The 20,063-nt window shown below is 42.7% G+C and overlaps 1 protein-coding gene across 9 annotated transcripts in view; it reads right to left on the bottom strand.

Annotated features, from left to right (window-relative positions):
* The window catches only part of Specc1 (sperm antigen with calponin homology and coiled-coil domains 1), a 315,008-nt gene that overhangs the window by 43,859 nt on the left and 251,086 nt on the right, over positions 1 to 20,063 (bottom strand). For all 9 annotated transcript variants that reach the window (XM_063242467.1, XM_005002069.4, XM_063242468.1 and 6 more), the window contains one exon: positions 8,726 to 8,842. In XM_063242467.1, coding sequence (XP_063098537.1) covers positions 8,726 to 8,842 — 117 coding nt within the window. The remainder of the gene's footprint in view (positions 1 to 8,725; positions 8,843 to 20,063) is intronic.

The raw sequence follows: 20,063 nt of genomic DNA on the forward strand, positions 1-20,063 counted from the left end.
CTACATAATTCAGGCTGGCCTTGAACTTAGCATGTAGCCCTGGTTAGCCTCAAACCTGTGGCGATCCTCCTGGTTCAGCCTCCCTGCTGGCATGATAGGCATGTGCCACCACACCCAACTGAAATCTCATCTCTTAAAACATTTCAGACATAATTTTATGCTTTTTCTTTTCCCATATAGCTTTTACTCTGTCCTCACTTGAACATCTGAATCCAAAAACAAGAGGTTTGCCTCAACACTGACGCCAACTCTGATCTAGAAATCAGGTCAGAGGAAAAAAAAGACATGGCCTATGCACGTTCCAGCTCGCAGTCAAGGCCCTAGGAAGCTGCTGATCTGTGGTGTGCTGCCTAAGCCCTGGTCCCCTTTCTTGAAATGGAGGGGCACTGCTGAGGGCGGACAGGAAGCCTCACGCGTGCTGCCCTAACCCTGCTCTGCTGTGCTGAGTGGGAGCTGTGCACTGGTGCCCAGGCTTCCTTCCATGTAGCACACTAGTGGTGCTGATGAGGCCTTGATCTTATTCTACAGCCCATTTTGGTTGAGGGAAGAAATTTTAAGCTAGTTTTTAGGCTATCGCTACTCCACGAGTCAAGATTCATTTACAGTTTTGCTTTCTAAAATACCAGTTAGGTGTGGTGGTTCTTGCCTGTGACCTCAGCACGTAGGGGGCTGCGGAAGGGGGATCACCATGAGTTTGCGGTTAACCTAGGCTACATAGGAAGTTGAAGGCCAGCCTGAACTATATAGTGAGACTCTGTTTAAAAATAGAAAAGAAAAAAGTTAATACCAGTTTTCAGACCAGCAATAAGGTAATTAATACCCATTTTTATTGTACTCTTACATGAATAAATATTATGATTTCCAAAAGTCTGTTAAATGTGGCAGGTTAAAAACAATACTTTATTGTTTTAATTTGTATTCTTTTTTTTAAAATTTGTATTCTTTTATGATTAGTAAGGTCTAATGAAGAGACATTTATAAACCAAAAGCTTTATACAGAATTCAATCAAGGCCCTCCAGTGTGATTCAAACATAATTATGTTTTTAATGCAGACACTGAACATAGAAGAAACAGTCGGGGCTGGAAAACTGTTTCAAAATGCTCTGAAATAGTAAAACATGGAGCATGGCACACAGAGACAGTTTCTGGGTTCACACGGGGGCTTTACTTTTTGGCAGCGGTAGCCACGTGTGACCAGGCACCATCACTCTGATGCCCTTTCAGCAGGACACTGTCAAGGCTGAAGCAGGAGAGAAGAAAGACAGGCAGAAAGGAAATACAGAAAATTTAATTTTAAAGTTGAACTTAAAAAACAAAGTAAAACAAAACAAACCTGCAGCTTCATGACACAACATTACCCAAGGTTGCAATGCCTCTTTCCCTTTGAGGAATCTCAGTCCAAAAAGCAAAAAAAACCAAAAACCCAAAAAACCGAAACCCAAGGGTCTTAAAGATACGATGAGCCTATAAACTGGGCTCAGGCTTTTGCCTGTAATCTGCTCTTCCTCCCACAGACCTCCTTTCTCAAGGAAGCGGCACTGTTAAATGTGTAGCATGTCTCTAAATACCCAACACATGCAAACAGTTTACATTCTAATCTCACCTACCAATGGGTAACCCGAGGAGACAGCAGGAACACACATCCTAGGTCATCCATCTGAGGACACCCCCAAGACCACATAACAACTAGCTGCAGACCACAATGCATCTTTTGAGGGCCTGAACTTCTGAGTGCGTGCTTCTTTAAACGTGTCTAGTAACCCTTTCTAGTACCTTTCATTGTTGTGTCTTATAATTTTTTTCTGTGATCTAGGTCAACAAACCTACCATATTGCCTTTGGGGATTTCTTTACCCATTTAGTGACAGAACCACTGTGCAAAGGCAGACAGGAGGCAGCAGCTGTGAGGAGTGGGTGTGCCCTTCAGAGAGGCTCCAATGCCTCCCCTCCTGCACTTCCCATCAGGTGTGTGTGCAAGGCTATAAAGCTGACCCTGTCTGCCCTGCCCTGTGGGAGGAAGAAGGTGCAGGTCTGAAATGGAACAGGTACCTCATGGCACAGGATATAAGAGGACTCGTGGGTCCTAATCCATGAGCTGCTATCCACTAAAGATAAAGACATCTCTTTGTCCCCACCCTGCCTTGCTGGCAATGTACAGACCATGCCTTTCTCTACGCGTATTGTAAGAATGAGGTACACTATAATAGTGTGTGTGTGTGTGTGTGTGTGTGTGTGTGTGTGTGTGTGTGTGTGTTATTCTCGGGCCTCTCCAAGAGTGACAACGACAGCTGATCCATTTCATGTTTTAGGAGGAAATGTGAAGATGTACTCATTATCCAGCAGAAAACGGTGGTCTTTAGCCACCCCAGTGAAGCCACACAATCTGGTCCAGTCTTCTGGTATGGGCCAGTCTGATCTGTCAGCTCTGCATGGTCTGCAGCTGTTCTCCCCTCTATGTGAAAGCTCCTTTCCTACTTTATCTTCCTTCTCAGTTCATCCTCTTGTCTGTAAACTTGCACTATTTCTTTAGTTATAATTTCCATTGTCAGTGAAACAAACCCCTATATGCGTTCCGTGTCAAGCATGGGACCTTCCATTCCAAAAGAGCCCAAGTCCTCACCCCAGACCAGCAGGGGTTGTGTTGATAAGCCCCTCAAAGCTCATAGGAGAAAGAGTGCCAATTCCAGGAATCTCTCACATTTGTATTTCATTTCAGACAGGGACATAAACATTTTCCACTCTACCAACTGCCTCTATTCAGGCTGCCTGGCAGATTTTCATAGATGGTCAGCTCAATACCCCGTCCTTTCCTCTAAAGCAAAACACAATGCCAAAACATTCTACTGACTGTACTCCATGAAGGACCACTTGGACAACTCTCCCTGAAACAAAAGCAAGGACCTTGTCTTGGCTCCCTGGCCCTGCTTCCATGTATTTGTATGTACAGCGCTGGCTAGGACTTGGCCTTATCCCTTCAATGGGCTCTAGCCGAGGTGCTGGTGTGTAGCTTAAAGCAAGGCAACAGGTCAGTGCTGCCCCACCCCGGAGCTCCCAAAAACATGTGTGCGCCAGGTGGGAGGGACAGCCATGCTTCACATGCTGGGATCCGGCCTCGAGTTAAGAGGCTATGGCTTCCCAGGGCATAAAAGATTATACCTCAGAGCTGAAGCTCAGACCCCAAAACATCAGATGCGACCCTGAATTGTGTCATGCACAGTACTCTTTCTCAGTGCCCTTCCCTCTACATATTGAGAGGGGCTTTCTGGCCTCCTGCCTAGCTCAGCTCACAGCACTCACTTACCTGCCATTTGCAGTCACCTAAGCCACTCCCATCTGCACATATGAATGAAACCTGGGTTTGGCCTGGGGTGAGGACTTTGTTCTGGTTAACCATCACCCTGGCTGGACTTAGGACTCACTAGGCTCTATACAATTACACATACGCCTGACTGTCTTTAATCTCACCATGAGTTCCCCAGAAAGTGGCAGATTGGAAAAATTAACTCACTAGGATTCCAGTGACTTTTTATTTTTGGTACCAGGAATTGAACTCAGGACCTTATGCTTGCCAGGCTATGCCACTGAGCTATTCTCTCGGCCCCAATAACTTTTCCCTGGGATTTACGAATATAAGCTTTCCAGACCATGATGAAGACCAGGAAACTCTCTATAACCTGTAATTGCATATCTCTAAAGTCACAGAGGACATCTTTGTGAGTTTTTACTTAGAAATTCACTAATACTGAAGCCAAATGTACTAGGTTTACTTACTTTCATCCAAGTGGGAGCAGCTTATGATTTCTGAACTTTCTGGACTATCAACAGCTATATTATCCATTTTCTTTTATTTTTAATTATCTATTTTGGTGCCAGGGGTTTGAACCTACTAGGGCTTGTACATTGTAAGTATGTGCACTATGACTGAGCTATACCTCCAGCCCCATAAGATAAAATTTTGAGATTTTAACTTTCATAGGTTTTTACAAATATTTTTGGTTTTTCTTGGTGCCTTTTTGTTGTCTGTACACACCAAACAGCCTTCTCAAAAAACAAATGAAAACCAAACACTGAAGTTTACCACAACAAGGTTGCAGGCCAAGGGCTAGATGGTGCCCACTCAGCCTAATGAGGACGAAGGTGTGCATTTCATTCAAGTCAGCTTCTTCCTTTGAAATTCAGATCCAAACACACTCCTTTTGGAACACTTCTCCTTCAGTAAGACTACTCTATTAGGTTGCACACATATGCTCAGTTTTATTCCATACCGATTTGCTTGTGTTGACATACTGTGAAAGCCTGGTGAAGTAATGGTAATGGACCTGGCCTCTGTCACCCCGGGCCTATTCGTCATATCCTGATGAGACTGCGGCAGCCACTGCTGCTCAACTTGTATTGCCAGGACCAGGCATTCAGGGAACCGGAAGCCAGATATTCCTTCAGGGAGTAGTGGGTGGGTGGTAACTAATGAACAGGGTCCTAGGTGCTGGGACACAAACCCAACTCTAGTTGACAGGGAGGCTGTGAAGCCAAAAAAATCTTAAATACAACATCCCAGGTATCTGGAGGTATCTCTGTGGTATCACAGACCACTGGACTCAGGTGCTTCATGATGACAGTATGAGAGATCTGGGAAAAAGAATTTAACCCCACATGTAGAAACTAGAGGCCTCTCCTCTGTTCTGTAAGAACCCAAGGAAGACAGTGTATATCTACAGGAGGCCTCTGGGCAGCTGGTGCTTCAATACGGGGGTCAGAGGGATCCAGAGTGAAATAAAGAGCTCTCAATCAATGCCTGTAATCCAAGAGTTCGGGGAGACTGAAGTAAAGGATTGCAAGTTTGAGCCTGGCCTGGGCAATTTAGTGATTTGGCACGATCTTGTCTCAAAATAAAATATAGGCTGAGGATATAGCTCAGCAATCAGGTCCTGGGTTCAATCCCTCGTATTGAAAAAAAAAAAGAAGAGGTTTCAGTCATTAGAAAGCAATGTTCACGATTCAAAGAGTGATAGCAAACACTTGCAGACCCATTATTTTCAACAGACATAGTGACTGGAAGATAAAGAAGCCAGATCTATTGGAAAGACATGAGTTTTAGACAGTATTTAGACAGATGTCTACACCATGGCCAAATCGGGGCTTTGCCCGTGAGACTGTCAGATGCTATGATCTGCTCCTGGCCTGTGTGACAGCTTGGGGCCCCAGCCCTACTCTCCAGCTGCTCCCTCTCTCTGCTGGATCACCCTCCTCTACCCAGACCTAAACTACAGAGTCCTGCAGGCTTGTTCCCGGGTCCTCGTCTTGCAATGCTTCTGCTTTAAGTTTGTTCCTCAATGTTCACGCGCTGGTAACTTGGCCCCCAGTAAGTGGTGCTAAGTTGATGGAACCTTTAAGACATGAGGCCCAGTAGGAGGTCATTAGGTCACTAGGCTGTCACCAGTGAAACAGATTAAAGTAATTCTTATGAGACTTGATTATTTCTTGCAAGAGTGAGTTATAAAAAGAGCCAGATTGGCTCTTGATTCTCTGATTTCCTGTTGTGTCTTGTATTAAATTCTTGTGTACATCCCATCTTGTTCCTCACTAGAAGCCAAGCAGGTGGGGCTGCCTGATCCTAGACTTTCAGCCTTTAAAACTGTGAGCTAACACTCACAGGTTTATTTATTCTAAATAAACTATTTTTCATTATCAAGTACCTGACCTATAATATTCAGTTATACGAACAGAAACTGACTCTTATAGCTTTTCTCAGGTTGTAGACACTGAGTGATTTTCAGCCACATAGTTTTAGTACCATCTGTGTGTGCCCTGTCCAATGCAGTAGCCATTTATGACCTATGGCTATTTAACTGAAATTAGTTAAAAAAGATTTCAATTCTTCAGTCACACTAGCCACATTTCATGTGCTCAATTTCCCATGTGGCTGATGGCTGCCATATTGGATGATATAGACAGAGAACATTCCCCTCCTCTCAGGAAGGTCCACTGTGCAGTGTCCACCCGTTTCTGATGGTCACTCACACTATACCTCCCTCTTGGGGCTTCCATCTGAACACCAGACTTGCTATCTAGTTATCTTCTTGACATTACCACCTGTATATTTCAGATTCAATATGATTTGAAACACAACTTTTTCTCTTTTAAACTGTTTAATCCTTTCTAGACTGCTTCATAGATTGCAACCAACATAATTGTGCTTTAAAAATTTAACATATTCTGTGGTGGTTAATTTTATGTGTCTACTTATCTATACTGGTAACTGGATATTTTGCTAAATGTTATTCTAGATGTTTTGGCAAAAGATATTTAGATGGTAAGATTAACATTTAAGTCAGTAAGTTCTAAGTAAAGCAGACGACCTGGTATGATTTGGGCGTGTCTAATCCAATCAGTTGAAGACTTTCATAGAGAGATATTAACTTCTTCCAAAAAGAGGGAGACCTGCCAATAGATGGCATGTGGCCTTAACTATCAACTCTTCCTTGAGTCAACCTGCCAGATCACCCTCCCTACGGATTCTGGACTTCCTAGCTTCTATAACTGTAAAGTGAGTCCTTAAAGTTTCACCTCCTTTCTACCTTGACAAACGCCCAACACTGGTGTTTCTCTGAAGAACCTTACTTAACATCTTAAAAATTTATTATCACTTTGCTTATCACTGCCATGATTACTCTCCTTATCGTTTAACAAGAAAGGTAATGACTATTTAATCCTGGCGTGGGATCATGAAAATAGAACTGTTAAACTTCTCTTTGCTGTCCCTGTCCTTGAAAACAGTCTTGTCAAATTGGACACTGGAAAGTGGTCTCTGACTCGTTCTCCCTCCTACGACCAACTTGCTGCTAAGTCCAGGTGGTTCTGTCTCTGAGACATATTTTGCATCCTATCTAACTTTCCTGCTGTGACCACTCTAGTCTCAGTTAACCGGTGAAACTAAGGAGATTGAGCTTTCTAAGCGACTCCTGCAATGGCCTCCTAACTCAGAGCTCCTCCTTCATTTTTGTTTCCTTTCCACTTTATATTTTCACATAAGTCAGAGAGCTCTTTCATAAATATGTCTCTCCACTGTTTAGAATTATACAGGAAGCAGAACGCAACCTTGTTACCAGAGCCATTCTCGGAGGGGAGCTCTGAAGGTTATGGCCCTCTCTACTTACTCCCTGGCCTCACAGGCCACTCTTCCCTCCCTTCCAGAACCCAGTGCCTTCTTTCCCCACGTCCTTGCCAGCACCCAGGGTTCCCTTGCTCCTGCTGCTCTTTTGCCCTGGGAAGCTTTGTCGGTGCTTTGCATGGCTGCCCCCTTCACATTAACTCTTCAGAGAGCACCTTGAGTGCAGCCTCCCTGGAAAGGCCATGTCAGTCTCCTGACCTAAACGGGGTCACTTGGACCTGGGGCTGCAGTTCAGCACTAGAATGCCTGCCTGTCACAGGCAAGGTCCTTGGTTCCACCTTATGTATAAATAAATATGAAAGATTCCTACTATTCACTCTCACAGCACTGTTCTACTCTTGGTTCTTACAATTATTTATAATTTTACTTGCTATAAATTACTTCATTTGTTTATTGTCTGTCTCCCACATAAGGGCATGCAGAACAGGACTGTTGCTTAGTGTTTCCTGTAAACCATGGTTGGCAAAAAACCATTTGCGTGGATGAGTACAGGGCCCAGCATGGTGCTTCCCAAAGCATACTCTGTGGAACGTGACTTTGTAGGATGTTATAGCTCAGGAATTAGTATAATACTGCCCATAGGCCAAATCTGGCTTACATCTCATGTTTATAAATAAAATTTTACTGGAACACAGCCATGCCCGTTCATTCACGTGTAGTACATGGACACTTTTACTTGATGGCAGAGTTGTGTGTTTGTGTAAGAGAACAACTGACTCACAAAGCTAATTATTTGGGTTTTAAAGAAAAAGTATGCCAACTTTTATTTTTGGATGCACTAGGGATTGAACCTAGGGCCTGTGCACTGAGTGTTCCTGGCCCTTTTATTATTTTTTATTGTGAGATAGGTCTTACTAAGTTGTCCAGGCCGATTTTAAAGTTGTAACCCTCCTGTCTCATCTCTCAAAGTGCTGGAAATATAGGTGTGCACCACATCTGGCTTGTCAACTTTGTTACGGGTGGTTACAGTAAAACTAAAACAAGTCGAAAGATTCTGTGGATATGATATACACTGCAGTAAACAAAGTCACGTGTATTTCTTTAATAATGTTCAACATCTTGAAGTCCTTAATGTGCAACTAGAAATGTGATATGCAGTTTCCATATTTGAGCAGGAATCATTTGGATGGTATTTGTTGGTTCTTTGAAACTGACTTTGTTTTGCTTTTGTGGTGCTGAGGAATTAAATGCTGTGCAAATGCTCTGTCACTGAGCTGCAATTCCAGCCCCGGAATTAACTTTGAAAAATCTGTCCAAGGTTAGAAACCATGAAGAAGATCAGATTTCATCAGAGATTTCTCTGGAAACTGCATGACAAGAACTTCTTAGTAGCCACAGCAAAGCCTTCATTGTGTTTTCCTAGGTAAGAAGGGGAATTGTGGAGGGAAGCTGAGAAATATTTACTGAGGATGGGACTCCTGGTGCAGTCAGCAGTTACCGTGCCGGAATCAATCGTCTAATGTCTAAGCCAGCTCTATACATGCTACCCTATTGGATATATCAACAGAATTAGGAATTCCCCTTTTGTTCCTAAGAACCAAGAGCGCTGTGACTTACCTTCTCCTGACTGTTCAGCTCCTGGTACGGGATATGGGCAGGCAGGTAGGTGTGCAGCAGAGCACAGAAGGCCAGGCCGTCGCTCCAGCTACTGCTGAAATTGGTGATGTCAATGTTCTGTGGGGCAAGAACAAGTAGAATTAAATCCTCAAATTGTGCGGTGTCACAGAATACAAAGGAGATTGTATTTAGACAGGTATGGAGCTTTTGATATGGCAACTTGAGTTACATGAATAAACTACCCAATCTGCTGGAGTACATTTAATTTTGGTACCAAGACTAGCTTGGTGTTACTCAATTTGTGCATAGGTAGCATTAAGAAAGGTGTCAGCACCCAAAACAGTAAGGAATTACTGTCTAACCCCTTCCTGGGAGGCTCCCTAAAGGCTGAGATATCTCGTTTCAAATTAGTCCCACTGATCAGCTTCGTATATCTCAGCATTCCTCAGACTCATCTGGTGAAGGAAAAATCAATATTACCATTGTCATCATCACCACCACCACTACCACCACCATGTAGAACTCTATCTGCATCAATTTCCTTAGCTTGCTTCTGCTTATACCCTCCTTCCTTTGACTGGAAAGGCTGCTAGAGTGGAAGAGAGAACTTCTCAGGTTAAATGGGCTCTCTATTATCAAATAGGGACCACCAGTGGGAAACACGACTCTTCTTTCAGGACAGATGGAGCTCTTGGAGGCTGCTTGGTATGCAGTCATACAGAAGGCAAAAATCCAACTTTTAAGGTGGACATGGGGGCACATGCTTGTAATCCCAGCACTTGGGAGGCTGAGGCAGCAGGACTGTTGCAAGTTCGAGAACAGCCTGGGCTACAAAGTGAGCTTGAAGCAGGCTAAACTGCATAGTGAGATCCTGTCTCAAAAAAAAAAAAAAAAAGTCTCCCAGACAGGTTCTCAGGCGCTGGACACTCCAAAGGACCTCTTCCTCTCAGATCCTCAGATCTTCCCTGCTTACCCTCAGGTTTTCTTCCCTGCATTCACAAGCCAAATATGGCACGAAGTCAGATTGGAATAGGGAAAGGGGATTATGGGAGTAATCTTGAAGTGTGTATAATAGCAGTTCTGGAGAATTACATAGATGGAAATGTAATCAAATGCAGTATAATGTTTTCTGGGAAACTTTCTTAGTTTCCTGATTTTGAGAGTGACTCCCTATGACTTTATTTGGGATTTTTATTTAGATTTCCCCTCCTCCTCCTCAGGATTAGTTCAAGCTAGCCTGGCTCTTAGCAATGAAGCTGGTCGAACACCTCACTAGACAGACAAATCAAGGCTGAAAGAGGTGGTGTGCATATGGCTTACCTGAATGGCAAAGACACCAGGAACCCACATCCCCACCTTTCTACAAACCTCCTCTGGTTTCCAACCAGAGTCCAGGATGACCCTGATGGGCCCCAGAGATTCCTCCCAAAATGCAGGCTGTCAGATGTGTTCCTGAGTCTGCTTTGCAATTACCTTCATTCAGAGGAGGATACTGGGCTGATAGATAGCAACACACCACTGTAATAATACCTCTTCACTCTGTTGAACAGGACTCACGGACAACTGACTGATGACAACTGCCCAGTGTCCATATTACACAGAATTCTGAGAAGGCCCTGGCTGCAAGGGGCCCCTTCTGGTTTTTGGGTCAACTGTATGTTTAATGGGAACCCCTGGGAAGCTAGTCATTTAGGTTTTTATCTTCAAAGCCCTTTTGGATTCAGCAGCTACCTGGTGAGGTCAGGATACTGCTTTGGAAAAAGGACTCCCTTTGATTTTCTGAAGAGGTTTGTGTATTCAAAAAGCAGAGGGAAGAAACAGGTGAGAGGCCGAGCTCACTTAACCAAACTCTGGGAAGAGAAGCACAGGGGAAAGGAGAAAGCCTTGGGATACGCACAGCATCACAGTACGTACAAAATCTAATTCCTTTCTTTTCTTTCTATCCCACACACAGGCTGCTTAAGCTCCCATCTTCAAACCCATCTCTCATACGGATGTGCTGTGGAGGAGTCAAATCCGGGTTTTACTTTCAGAGGTCACCCATTCTCGTGTATCGCTCACGATGACTCCTATGGCATCTGTCAATGGGACAAGCACCACAGCTCGCCTGCAAGCACTCCTTTTGCAAGGCAACATCAACATCTGTAATCTCATTTCTAACAAAAGGTTGTATTTCAAGCAGGAAGTTAAATGTTCAGGGATCAAGACAAGAATCCCATAAGTATGAGTCCTAAGAATCAAGATTCAAAAATGGTGGTGGTGCTAAGATCACTAACATTTGGTGTCTTTGATGTGCTTGTCACTGTGCACTTGATCACCTGATTTTTAGAACTTCTAACCATTTACAGAAAAGAGCAGCAACAAGAAGAAAATGGCTAGCACAGGGGCCAGGACTGGAACACCAGTTCTGGGTGATCTCAAAGCACCTACGCTATGTTTGCTATGAGATATTTCCACACAGGGAAGAAAAAAGTGAGTGGGGGCACAAGGCAGGATAACACAAGCATGGCGTTCACCACCACTCACAGTGTGGGAGGAGCCCTGCATTAGGGAAGAGTGGACAAGAAGGCTGAGGAAGGAAAACACCTCAGAGATCAGCGCAGCACGGTCAGACACAACAGAGCGGAGGAAATCACTCCCTGCCATCCATTTAATTTAAACAGCACCGCCGGCTATTCCTCCCTTTGTCCTGAGACAGCTCAGCAGATTGCTGATGCTCTAGGCGACAGCCTGTGTGCTGGACCTCCTGACCTGACCTTCGGTCACCTTCACTTTACTATGAGTTGATACATACTACATGTCATCATGCATGTAACTAAAATCAGAGTGAATTCTGGGACCAGCACGTGTGCTGAAGGCCCCTGAGATGTCATGGCGCCCTGTCAATCACTCCTGTTGATCACATCTAGAGATTCCACAGAGGCACCTGGGCTGAGGTATACAGCCTTTAAATTCTGAGAGCCTGATTTACTGGGGGGTGTTGCTGATTCTGTGTGTCGGCTTTTGCTTTTCTGGCAGCCAGGCACCATATTTCTGTTTGTACTGTATCTTTTGTCAGCACAAATGAACCATGAGCACAACTGTCTGTGATCTTCATAAATGTAGCTGTTCGCCACTTGTTATTGGGTGTACACTTGGCAAATCTTTGCTCGTCATACACAAGAGCTGGGACTATACCTGCCCATTACATGGTAACACTAGGCTTGAACTCTGACTCTCACTTCCTTAATTAAATACACAAGAACCATGTTTTCTGTGCTTGATCACCAGGAACAGGGTCTGGGGAAGATGGTATCACTGTCTTAAGGAACTAATGTGTCTAGCAGGCCAGATTCTCCCGCCTTGGTTACTTTTCTCTTGCTGCTGGGACAAAATACTGGACACCCAAAATGAAGGAAGAAGCTTACAGTGTTTGGAGGTTTCAGTCCATAATCAGCTGGCTGCAAGGCAGGGTGGCAACACTTCAAGGCTGCAGCCAGCAAAAGCAGCCAGAGAAAAGGGGTGTACTGTACACAGGCCACCCCCGCCTCTCCAGGGCAGGGTTAGCACTCACAAAATATCTGTGCCCTCCTTCCCACTGGATGAGGGTACTTACAAAGTGAGGATCCTGGCTCCCTGCTGAGACTCTCAGTTAAAGCAAACTTCTCAAGTTGATACAATGTGTCAACCATAACACATTCCTCTTCCCTATCCAAATTTACTTTATACCTAAAGCTTTTAAGACTTGTTAAGTGTTTTTTTCCCAAAATATATGAACATTTAAGAACATCTATTTTGTGTCATTTATGATGCTGTTAAAATTATGGGGCTACTGATTTGGACAAAGCACTTATACCAGGCCCCAATATACCACATCTTTCATGCTAAATGCTCCATTAGCATGCTCCAACTGCAAATCTTTTTTTTTTTTTTTTTTTTTTGGTCTTTTTGAGAGTCTAACTATACAGTTCAGGGTGGCCTTGGGCTCACTTTGTAGCCCAGGCAGGTTTCAAACTTGCAATGATTCTCCTGACTTAGAGCCTCCTGAGTGCTGGGAGTATAGGAATGTGCTACCACACCCAGCTTCCAACTGAAACTTTAAGGACAGATGCCAAGACAGACCAGTTTTCTCAGAAAACTGGGTTTCAGGCTACCTGGGTCAGCATGACAAGGAAGTCTCTGCTTTCAGATTTACAAAACCGTAGCTTGAAATCATTCACATTAACCACTGGGTTTTGTTTTGTGTGCCTGCACTGTTCTGTTTTCTTGTTTGCACCTTACAAAACTCATGTTATGACAGTGGGAACTCTGTTTAGTATCACAGAGGTTGTCTTGATTCACAAATCAGGAATAAAAGCCAGAAAGACTTACAACTACACTTTTGATTTTGTCTTCTGAAACACAGTATGAAAAACCTCACTGTTCTTCATCAGCACAATCCTCAGGAGCATTTTGAGAGGTCAGATGGATCTAAAGTATGATGAAATTATCTCACAAAACCAAGAAAGGGCCCACTGGTTAACTGAGTCATTTAACAGTTGTTCTGAGCCAGTGCTTTGGCTCAGTGGCATAAGTGCCTGCTCAGCAAGTGTGAGATTGTGAGTTTGATCCCTGGTACCAAAAAACAAACAAGAAAACAGAAAATAATAAAAACAAAAAAGAGTAGTAGTTATTTTGCTTTTGTTTTTGGAGAGGGTAGAGTACTGGGGATTGAACTTATAGCTACATGCATACTAGGCAAGCGCTTTACCACTGAGCCGTGTCTCCAGCCCTTAAATCTTGAGACAGGTACTCATTAGGTTGTTTGGGTTGGCCTCAAATTAGCACGCAGCAGCATCTTGAGTAGCTGGGACTACAGGCATGTGTCAACATGCCTGGCTGGCCCATTTAAGAATTGTTCTTGATCTATAACTATAAAAGAATAACATAATAGTTTGATCTTAGATCTTGCAAGATCAAAGCCATGTTAGAAATAGCAAACAAAACTGACTATTGCTTCAAGAGTATCTTGCCTTTTAAATAAGGATTTATTACAAAAACTCTCAATTTAGTCTGGTAATTAAATCCAATATCACTTTTAATTGAAGATTATATTCTTCATGGTTAAGATTTACTGTCCTGGCAATGGCAAAGATACACAATGGTCAGCTATGATTTGGAGTACCCTACTCTTTCCAGTAACATTACGCTGTCAGTTTTTTTCCCTGAATGCCATTTAAAGGGTTTCTAATTCCACTTGAGCACCAAGAGTGTCAACAATTCCAGACTCAATGCAGCTGGCTGAACAACTAAAAATGTGTGTACATTTACCACACCTCAAATAGAGGGTGACTATCAATTTGCAAAGCACTATACACATTTCAGGTATTGCTTTTGTTGCAATTATTTACAAAAGTATTTTTTTTTGTCTTTTTCCTTTTTATTGGTACCGGGGATCGAACTCACGGCTGCCTGCTTGCAAGGCAGGTGCTTATGCCGCTGAGCTAAATCCACAGCCCCTTACAAAAGTATTTTTAAAAAATTCAATTAACCGAGGCATATGTTCATGAACTCTAACATATATTCTTGTGAATGGGATGTTAGTCAATGTGCTATAGCACAATTTGATCATGATTATTTTTGTTTTTTTACAAGGGTGTAAGGTAAATCACATACATAGCTGAGTTGATACATGCTTTATTACATGTTTTCCCCTCTCTTCCTATTAAAGAGCTGCATCATTCATGGTACTGTTCCCTATTACTGCCTTATCTACAGATTGCTGCAAGCTGTGTGGTGGGCTGGGCTCCCACCAGCAGACCTCAGGGAAAATCAAGAATGCAAAAATGGGAGTAGGCAGGCTCAGTGAGTAGGAGGGAGAAGACAAGCCAAGAGACTGGGCTTTAGGCCAGAATGGTCTTTTCGATGGAAGAAGTCTCAAATGTAAAGGTAGTAACACTCCTTGCATCTCCAAAGGAGCTAGGTTCTAGACGTGCTTAAAAGTCCTGCGAGTCATTTGAGAAAAATGAATGCAGTGTAATCATTATAGAAGCTAAATCTTAACCTCTGATGTTATTACCCATAACTGCTTTCCTTGCTAGGGTGGTCACAATTCCAGAAGGGTGCATGCAGAGGCAGCAGTCTTAACACAGTAGAAAATAAGCAAAGCAAACCACAATAACACTGAGCATTTGCTTCTAGAAGGTTCATTTTACTTGCCTCTTGTTGCCTAGAAACACCAATACTGTTAAAAATGTTAGTCACAGGGAAAAGAAGTTTCAGAGCAGACACTGAAACATGTTCTGTGCTCAGCTCCACTGGGGACACAGCTCGATTTGATGGCTGCGTGACTGTGTTCCTACTCCATCTTTTTGATAAGCTCTAGGTTCCTTCATTACGTTTCTATGAACTGACTGACTCCATGTACTCAATTCCAAAATTTAAAAACAGTTAAAAAGAAACAAAGTCAAAGCTTCTGGGAAAAGAAAGCAGGAAATAGATTAAAATATGGTACATTCATCCCTGCAGGAACTAGTTGTCTCAGAGCATGGTGATCTAAACATTCTCACTCCTGGGATCTTTCTGGGGCTTTTTTGAATTAGCTCTTTATTATCACAGCTGTGGAATCAGACCAAGTTTTATTATTTTTAGGACAATGCAACAATTCACAGACCACATAATACAAAGACACTCACTCCTCACTAAGGTTCAGCATGTATAGGAAGAGCACAGGGTGGACCAGAGGTACTTTGATTTGTGAGAAAGAACACAGAGCATATACGGATCATAAGTGAGTTCACATGTCCGCACCCATCCAGTTCTGCTCTCTCTGTTCTAATCTCATGCTATTCAGTCAACTTCGAGTAGATCTCCTCTGCACATGAAAAGCAGAGGCCTTAGCCATGGAGATGTACAGATCTGCAATAGGTTTCTGGGCCCCTGTGACAGTCAGTTTTCCATCATTGTGACAAAACACCCAAGAAAAGAGAAAAGGTTCATGCAGCTCATGGTTTCACAGGCTTCAGTCCATGGTCGGCAGCTAGTTCCCTTGTTTTGGCCTGAGGTGAGGCAGAACTCCACAGCAGAATGTCACGGCACAAGAAAGATGCCCACTTCCTGGCAATCACGAAGCAGGGAGACAGAGAGGGAGAGAGGGCAAGCTAGAGAGTAAGGAGCTAAAGATAAGATATAGTCCCTAAGGGTACGCCACTATGCTCACTCTTCAGCTAGGCCCCATCTTTAAGTTTCCATCACCTCCCAATAATGCCACCGAGTAATAAATCCATCAGTGCGTTATTCACTGATGAACTTAGAGCTCTTGGAGATCCAATCATCTTCCAAAAGCTCCAGTGAACATTGCTACATTGAGGACTAAAGATGTAAGCCTCTGGGGGACCTGTAAGAGCCGTGAGTCTGCATAACTTCCTCCCTTCTCTGTCCCATCCCACAAAACAAGCAGTTTCACAGCTGCCCTCTCTGGTCACTGCTGCCCAGCCACTGTGTTCTGCTCACATATCAGCCGTCTGAACTGTGATGTGGGAACTAACTCCATGCAGAGCGCTGATGACCAGGGCATCATTTTACCAGTCTCCCTTCTCTACAGGATCAAGAGAGGCTTATGCTCATGGGAGGGAAAGCTTTGAATGGATACTTTTATTTTATTTTATTTTTTGTCTTAAGACAAGATTTTGCTATGCAGTTCAGGCTGGCCTTGAACTCACTTTGTAACTCAGGTTGGCCTTGAACTTGCAGTGATCCTCCTGCCTCAGACTCCTGAGTGCTGGGATTACAGCAGTATACCATCATCCCTGGCTGGCTAGAAACATTTAAATATCAAAATTACAACATTATTAGATAAAAATACAGTGATGCTTCAGTTTACAAATGCTTCTGTTAGCTATTAATTTGGTTCACAGAAGCACTTGGTAAGATTTTGCTTTTATTTGTGAACTCTGTACTTGGTGATGGCCATGACTGTGGCCATCTTTCCTGCATGAACAGGAATGTGGCCATCTTTTTCAGAACTGCAGAACTAATTAAGCTCGTGAATAGGGGTATCACTGTATTTATAATCACGGGATTTATAATCTTGAGGAAAAATTTATAACTTGCAGAAAGCTGCCTGATAAAATTCAAGGAACTCAAAAGGATGTAAAAATCTTTTTTCTTCTTTTTTTTGGTACTGAAAATTGAAATTGAATACAATACCTTTGCACTCAGCTATATCCTGACCCTTTTCATTTTTTGAGTTTGAGCCAGGGTCTTGTTAGCTGTCTAAATTACCTAAATTGGGTTTGAACTTGTGACTCTCTTACCGTGGCCCCCTAAAATGCTGAGATTATAAGCATATGTTATCATACCAGGTAAGAATGAGAACCCTGTCCACATACTTTTCTACGTGACTAAGATTCACACACACACACACACACACACACACACACACACACACACACACACGTACACACACACACACACACACGGAGTCTGGCAAAACATGTATTTACCCATAGAAGAAAAACTTGGCTAAGTATCTTTAATACTAAATGTATTAGACATCATGAGATTAATACAAATTACACCCACTAGAAATCAACCGTTGGTCCTTCAAGCAAATAATCTGGGGTTTCCTTGAAATTTCTTTCCACTACTGATCTTATTCATAATATATCTTTAATCATTTATTTCTCATTTGCTATTTTACATAGTTTATTATCTTCCAAATCCAGCCTATCAATTTCTAAAACCTTTCAAGACTTAAAAATGGACCTAGTCAGTCTATTTGATAAAATGTCATGAATACTTGCTGGATGCAGTGGTGCAGGCTGTAATCCCAGTACTACGGAGACTGAGGCAGGAGGATCCTTAAGTTCAAGGTCAGCCTGTGTTATAGTGAGTTCAAGGCCAGCCTGAACTATATAATGAGACCATGTCTCAAAAAGAGGGATGGAAAACAAAAGTACTGTCATGAATATTCTTAAACCTGAACCACTGGAATGATGTTTATGATGGTTTTGTTGTTTGTGCTACCCCTTCTGGAATACTTAAAGTGGGCAGAATGGCTTAAGAAGCAGGGGCCACAGTTCAGTGTATTTCGAACCAGATAGGAAAAACCTATCTCTACTACCATTCTCAACACATTTTTGGGTGTTATTTATTTTTTCAGATAACTTAATCAATACCTTGTTATGCTCAAGAAAAAGGAATTTTGTTGGGATTTTAATTAGAATTGAATTCCATTTAAAGATTCATTTTGAAAAGTTTACTTTTTAAATGATTTCTCCCACTCTTTTTTTCTCCCTCAAATGAAGGAGCTGAAGGGTTGAGACTAGAAAACAGGTGACCAGAGATTACCGTTAGTGAGTCTAAGGAAGTCCTGTATCAGCCTTTCCTTTACCTGGTGAGGACAAAAGCAGCAGGAAGGGACTGCAGGAAGAAACACTCCTCTGAAGGAAAAAGCTTTCCAGCGACTAAGGACTGCCCAGCACTAGTGATGTTCAGGCAGATCTGCCGGGGCTCCTCTTGAGATATAATTAGAAGATCAATCGTATCAGAAGAGTGGTTAGGGCGTGTGATGATTAATTTTACGAGTCAATTTAACTGGATCGAGGAATATCTAGGAAACAGGTAATGCACTGTTTCTGGGTGAGTGTGTGAGCACTTTTCCAGAGGAGATGGCAGGAGAATCTGAGTAGAGTGAGTGAGGGAGATCCACCTTCACTGTGGGAAGCCACCGTCTCACTGGCTAGGGAATTCAAAGAAAGACCTTCCTTTGTTCTCTTTCCTGGAGCCGGGCCTCTCTGGTGCGTACTTTCTTGTCCTTCTGCCATGGTGGACCCTTGGATGACATGGAAAGAAGGCCCTCACCAGATATTGACACTATGGTCTTGGGACATTTCATCCAGATCTACGACCCGAATACATTTTCTACTGCTTATAAATTACCTGCTGGAGATATAGCTCAGCAGCATAAGTGCCTGTCTGGCAAGTGCAAGGTTCTGAGTTAAATCCCCAGCAAAACAAAACAAAACAAAAACAAAACAAAACAAAACAAAACAAAACAAAACAAAGCAGGTGGGCTTATAAACTACTCAATCTGTGGTACTACTGTTAGTGACACAACGGAGGTGAAGATAATGAGGCTTTTCTCTCTCTTGCTTTCACATTAGCTTTCTGTGCCTTCATGCATGACCCTTCCTTCCGGAGGTTCTAACTTTGGAATCTTGACACTGGATCTAGCTTCACAGCAAGCTCTGGGTTCTGCTTTTCAACACTCCTGATCCGTGTGGCTGAGTCTACACCCACGCTGGCACAGCCAACACTGGTGAAGGAAGATGAGATGTCATGACTCGGCTTGACTTTGGTTCTGTAGCAGCTTATTAAGAGATCTTTGCATCTTTCAGCTCGAGTCTCAAGTGATTCTCTGTTAGGAATCCCCAGGTCTCAGGAGAAACCTTGCCTGGAATTTTCTTTCCCAACTTTCCTCTAATAATTTTATGCTGAATTACCCATTTTATTTTTCTTTGCTTATCTTTTCTAAAAATGATCATGGCTACTGGTAGCTCTAGTTAGTTCCACTCATTCTAGAATGACCCATTTACCTACTTTCTAGGCTTGATTATCTGTTAGTACCCCAAACTCCTAAACTGGTCTCTTAGCTGAGATCTGACATACATATATATATATATATATATATATATATATATATATATCTCCAAGGAATATCAAAGACACCTTGTAAACTATCTGAACTAATGGTTGAATTCTCTGGGCTGAGAGTAGATCAACTCATAGTTCTTATAACCATAATTACAGTCAGCAGATATTTATCAAGCCCCTGCTGTGTAAAGCGCCAATGGATACACAAATACAAGAAGCGCGGCTGATGGGACCATATGGTTCACTGCATGCAATGGAAGAGGCATGGCAATACAATTGGGTCTGGCACGTGGAGAAGGCAAGGTGTAGTCTGTCCTCCAACAATGAGCAAGTCGATGGTAAGAGTCCCCATGTAGTTCTAAGACACAAGAGTATGGACTCTTTCCTTTACTGAGCTAATAATCAAATTGAAAGAAACACAGGCAAACCAAACTATAAATTGGTGATATATTGATTTCTTTCTAGATTGTATAAATCTTTTGTCTTTTACCAAAATGTAAACTGATGAGGAAAAAGTAATCCAAATTGTGACCAGGTCTTCCTTCTGCCATTATGAAAGCAGCGGTGTGATCATAACTTCAGGAAAATGACTCAGCTTTTCTGGTTGTTAGTTTCCTCATCTCTCAAATGAAGTGGCTTGCTTATAATCAGTGGTTTTGAAATGATCAGTTATAGAGCCTGTTTTTCCAACTAATGTTTCTGCAGAAGTTATTTTTTTCAAGTA

Source organism: Cavia porcellus, unplaced genomic scaffold, assembly GCF_034190915.1.
Source record: "Cavia porcellus strain 051 isolate PalLab524CR breed Dunkin Hartley unplaced genomic scaffold, mCavPor4.1 scaffold_32, whole genome shotgun sequence".
In the NCBI taxonomy this organism is placed as follows: Eukaryota; Metazoa; Chordata; class Mammalia; order Rodentia; family Caviidae; genus Cavia; species Cavia porcellus.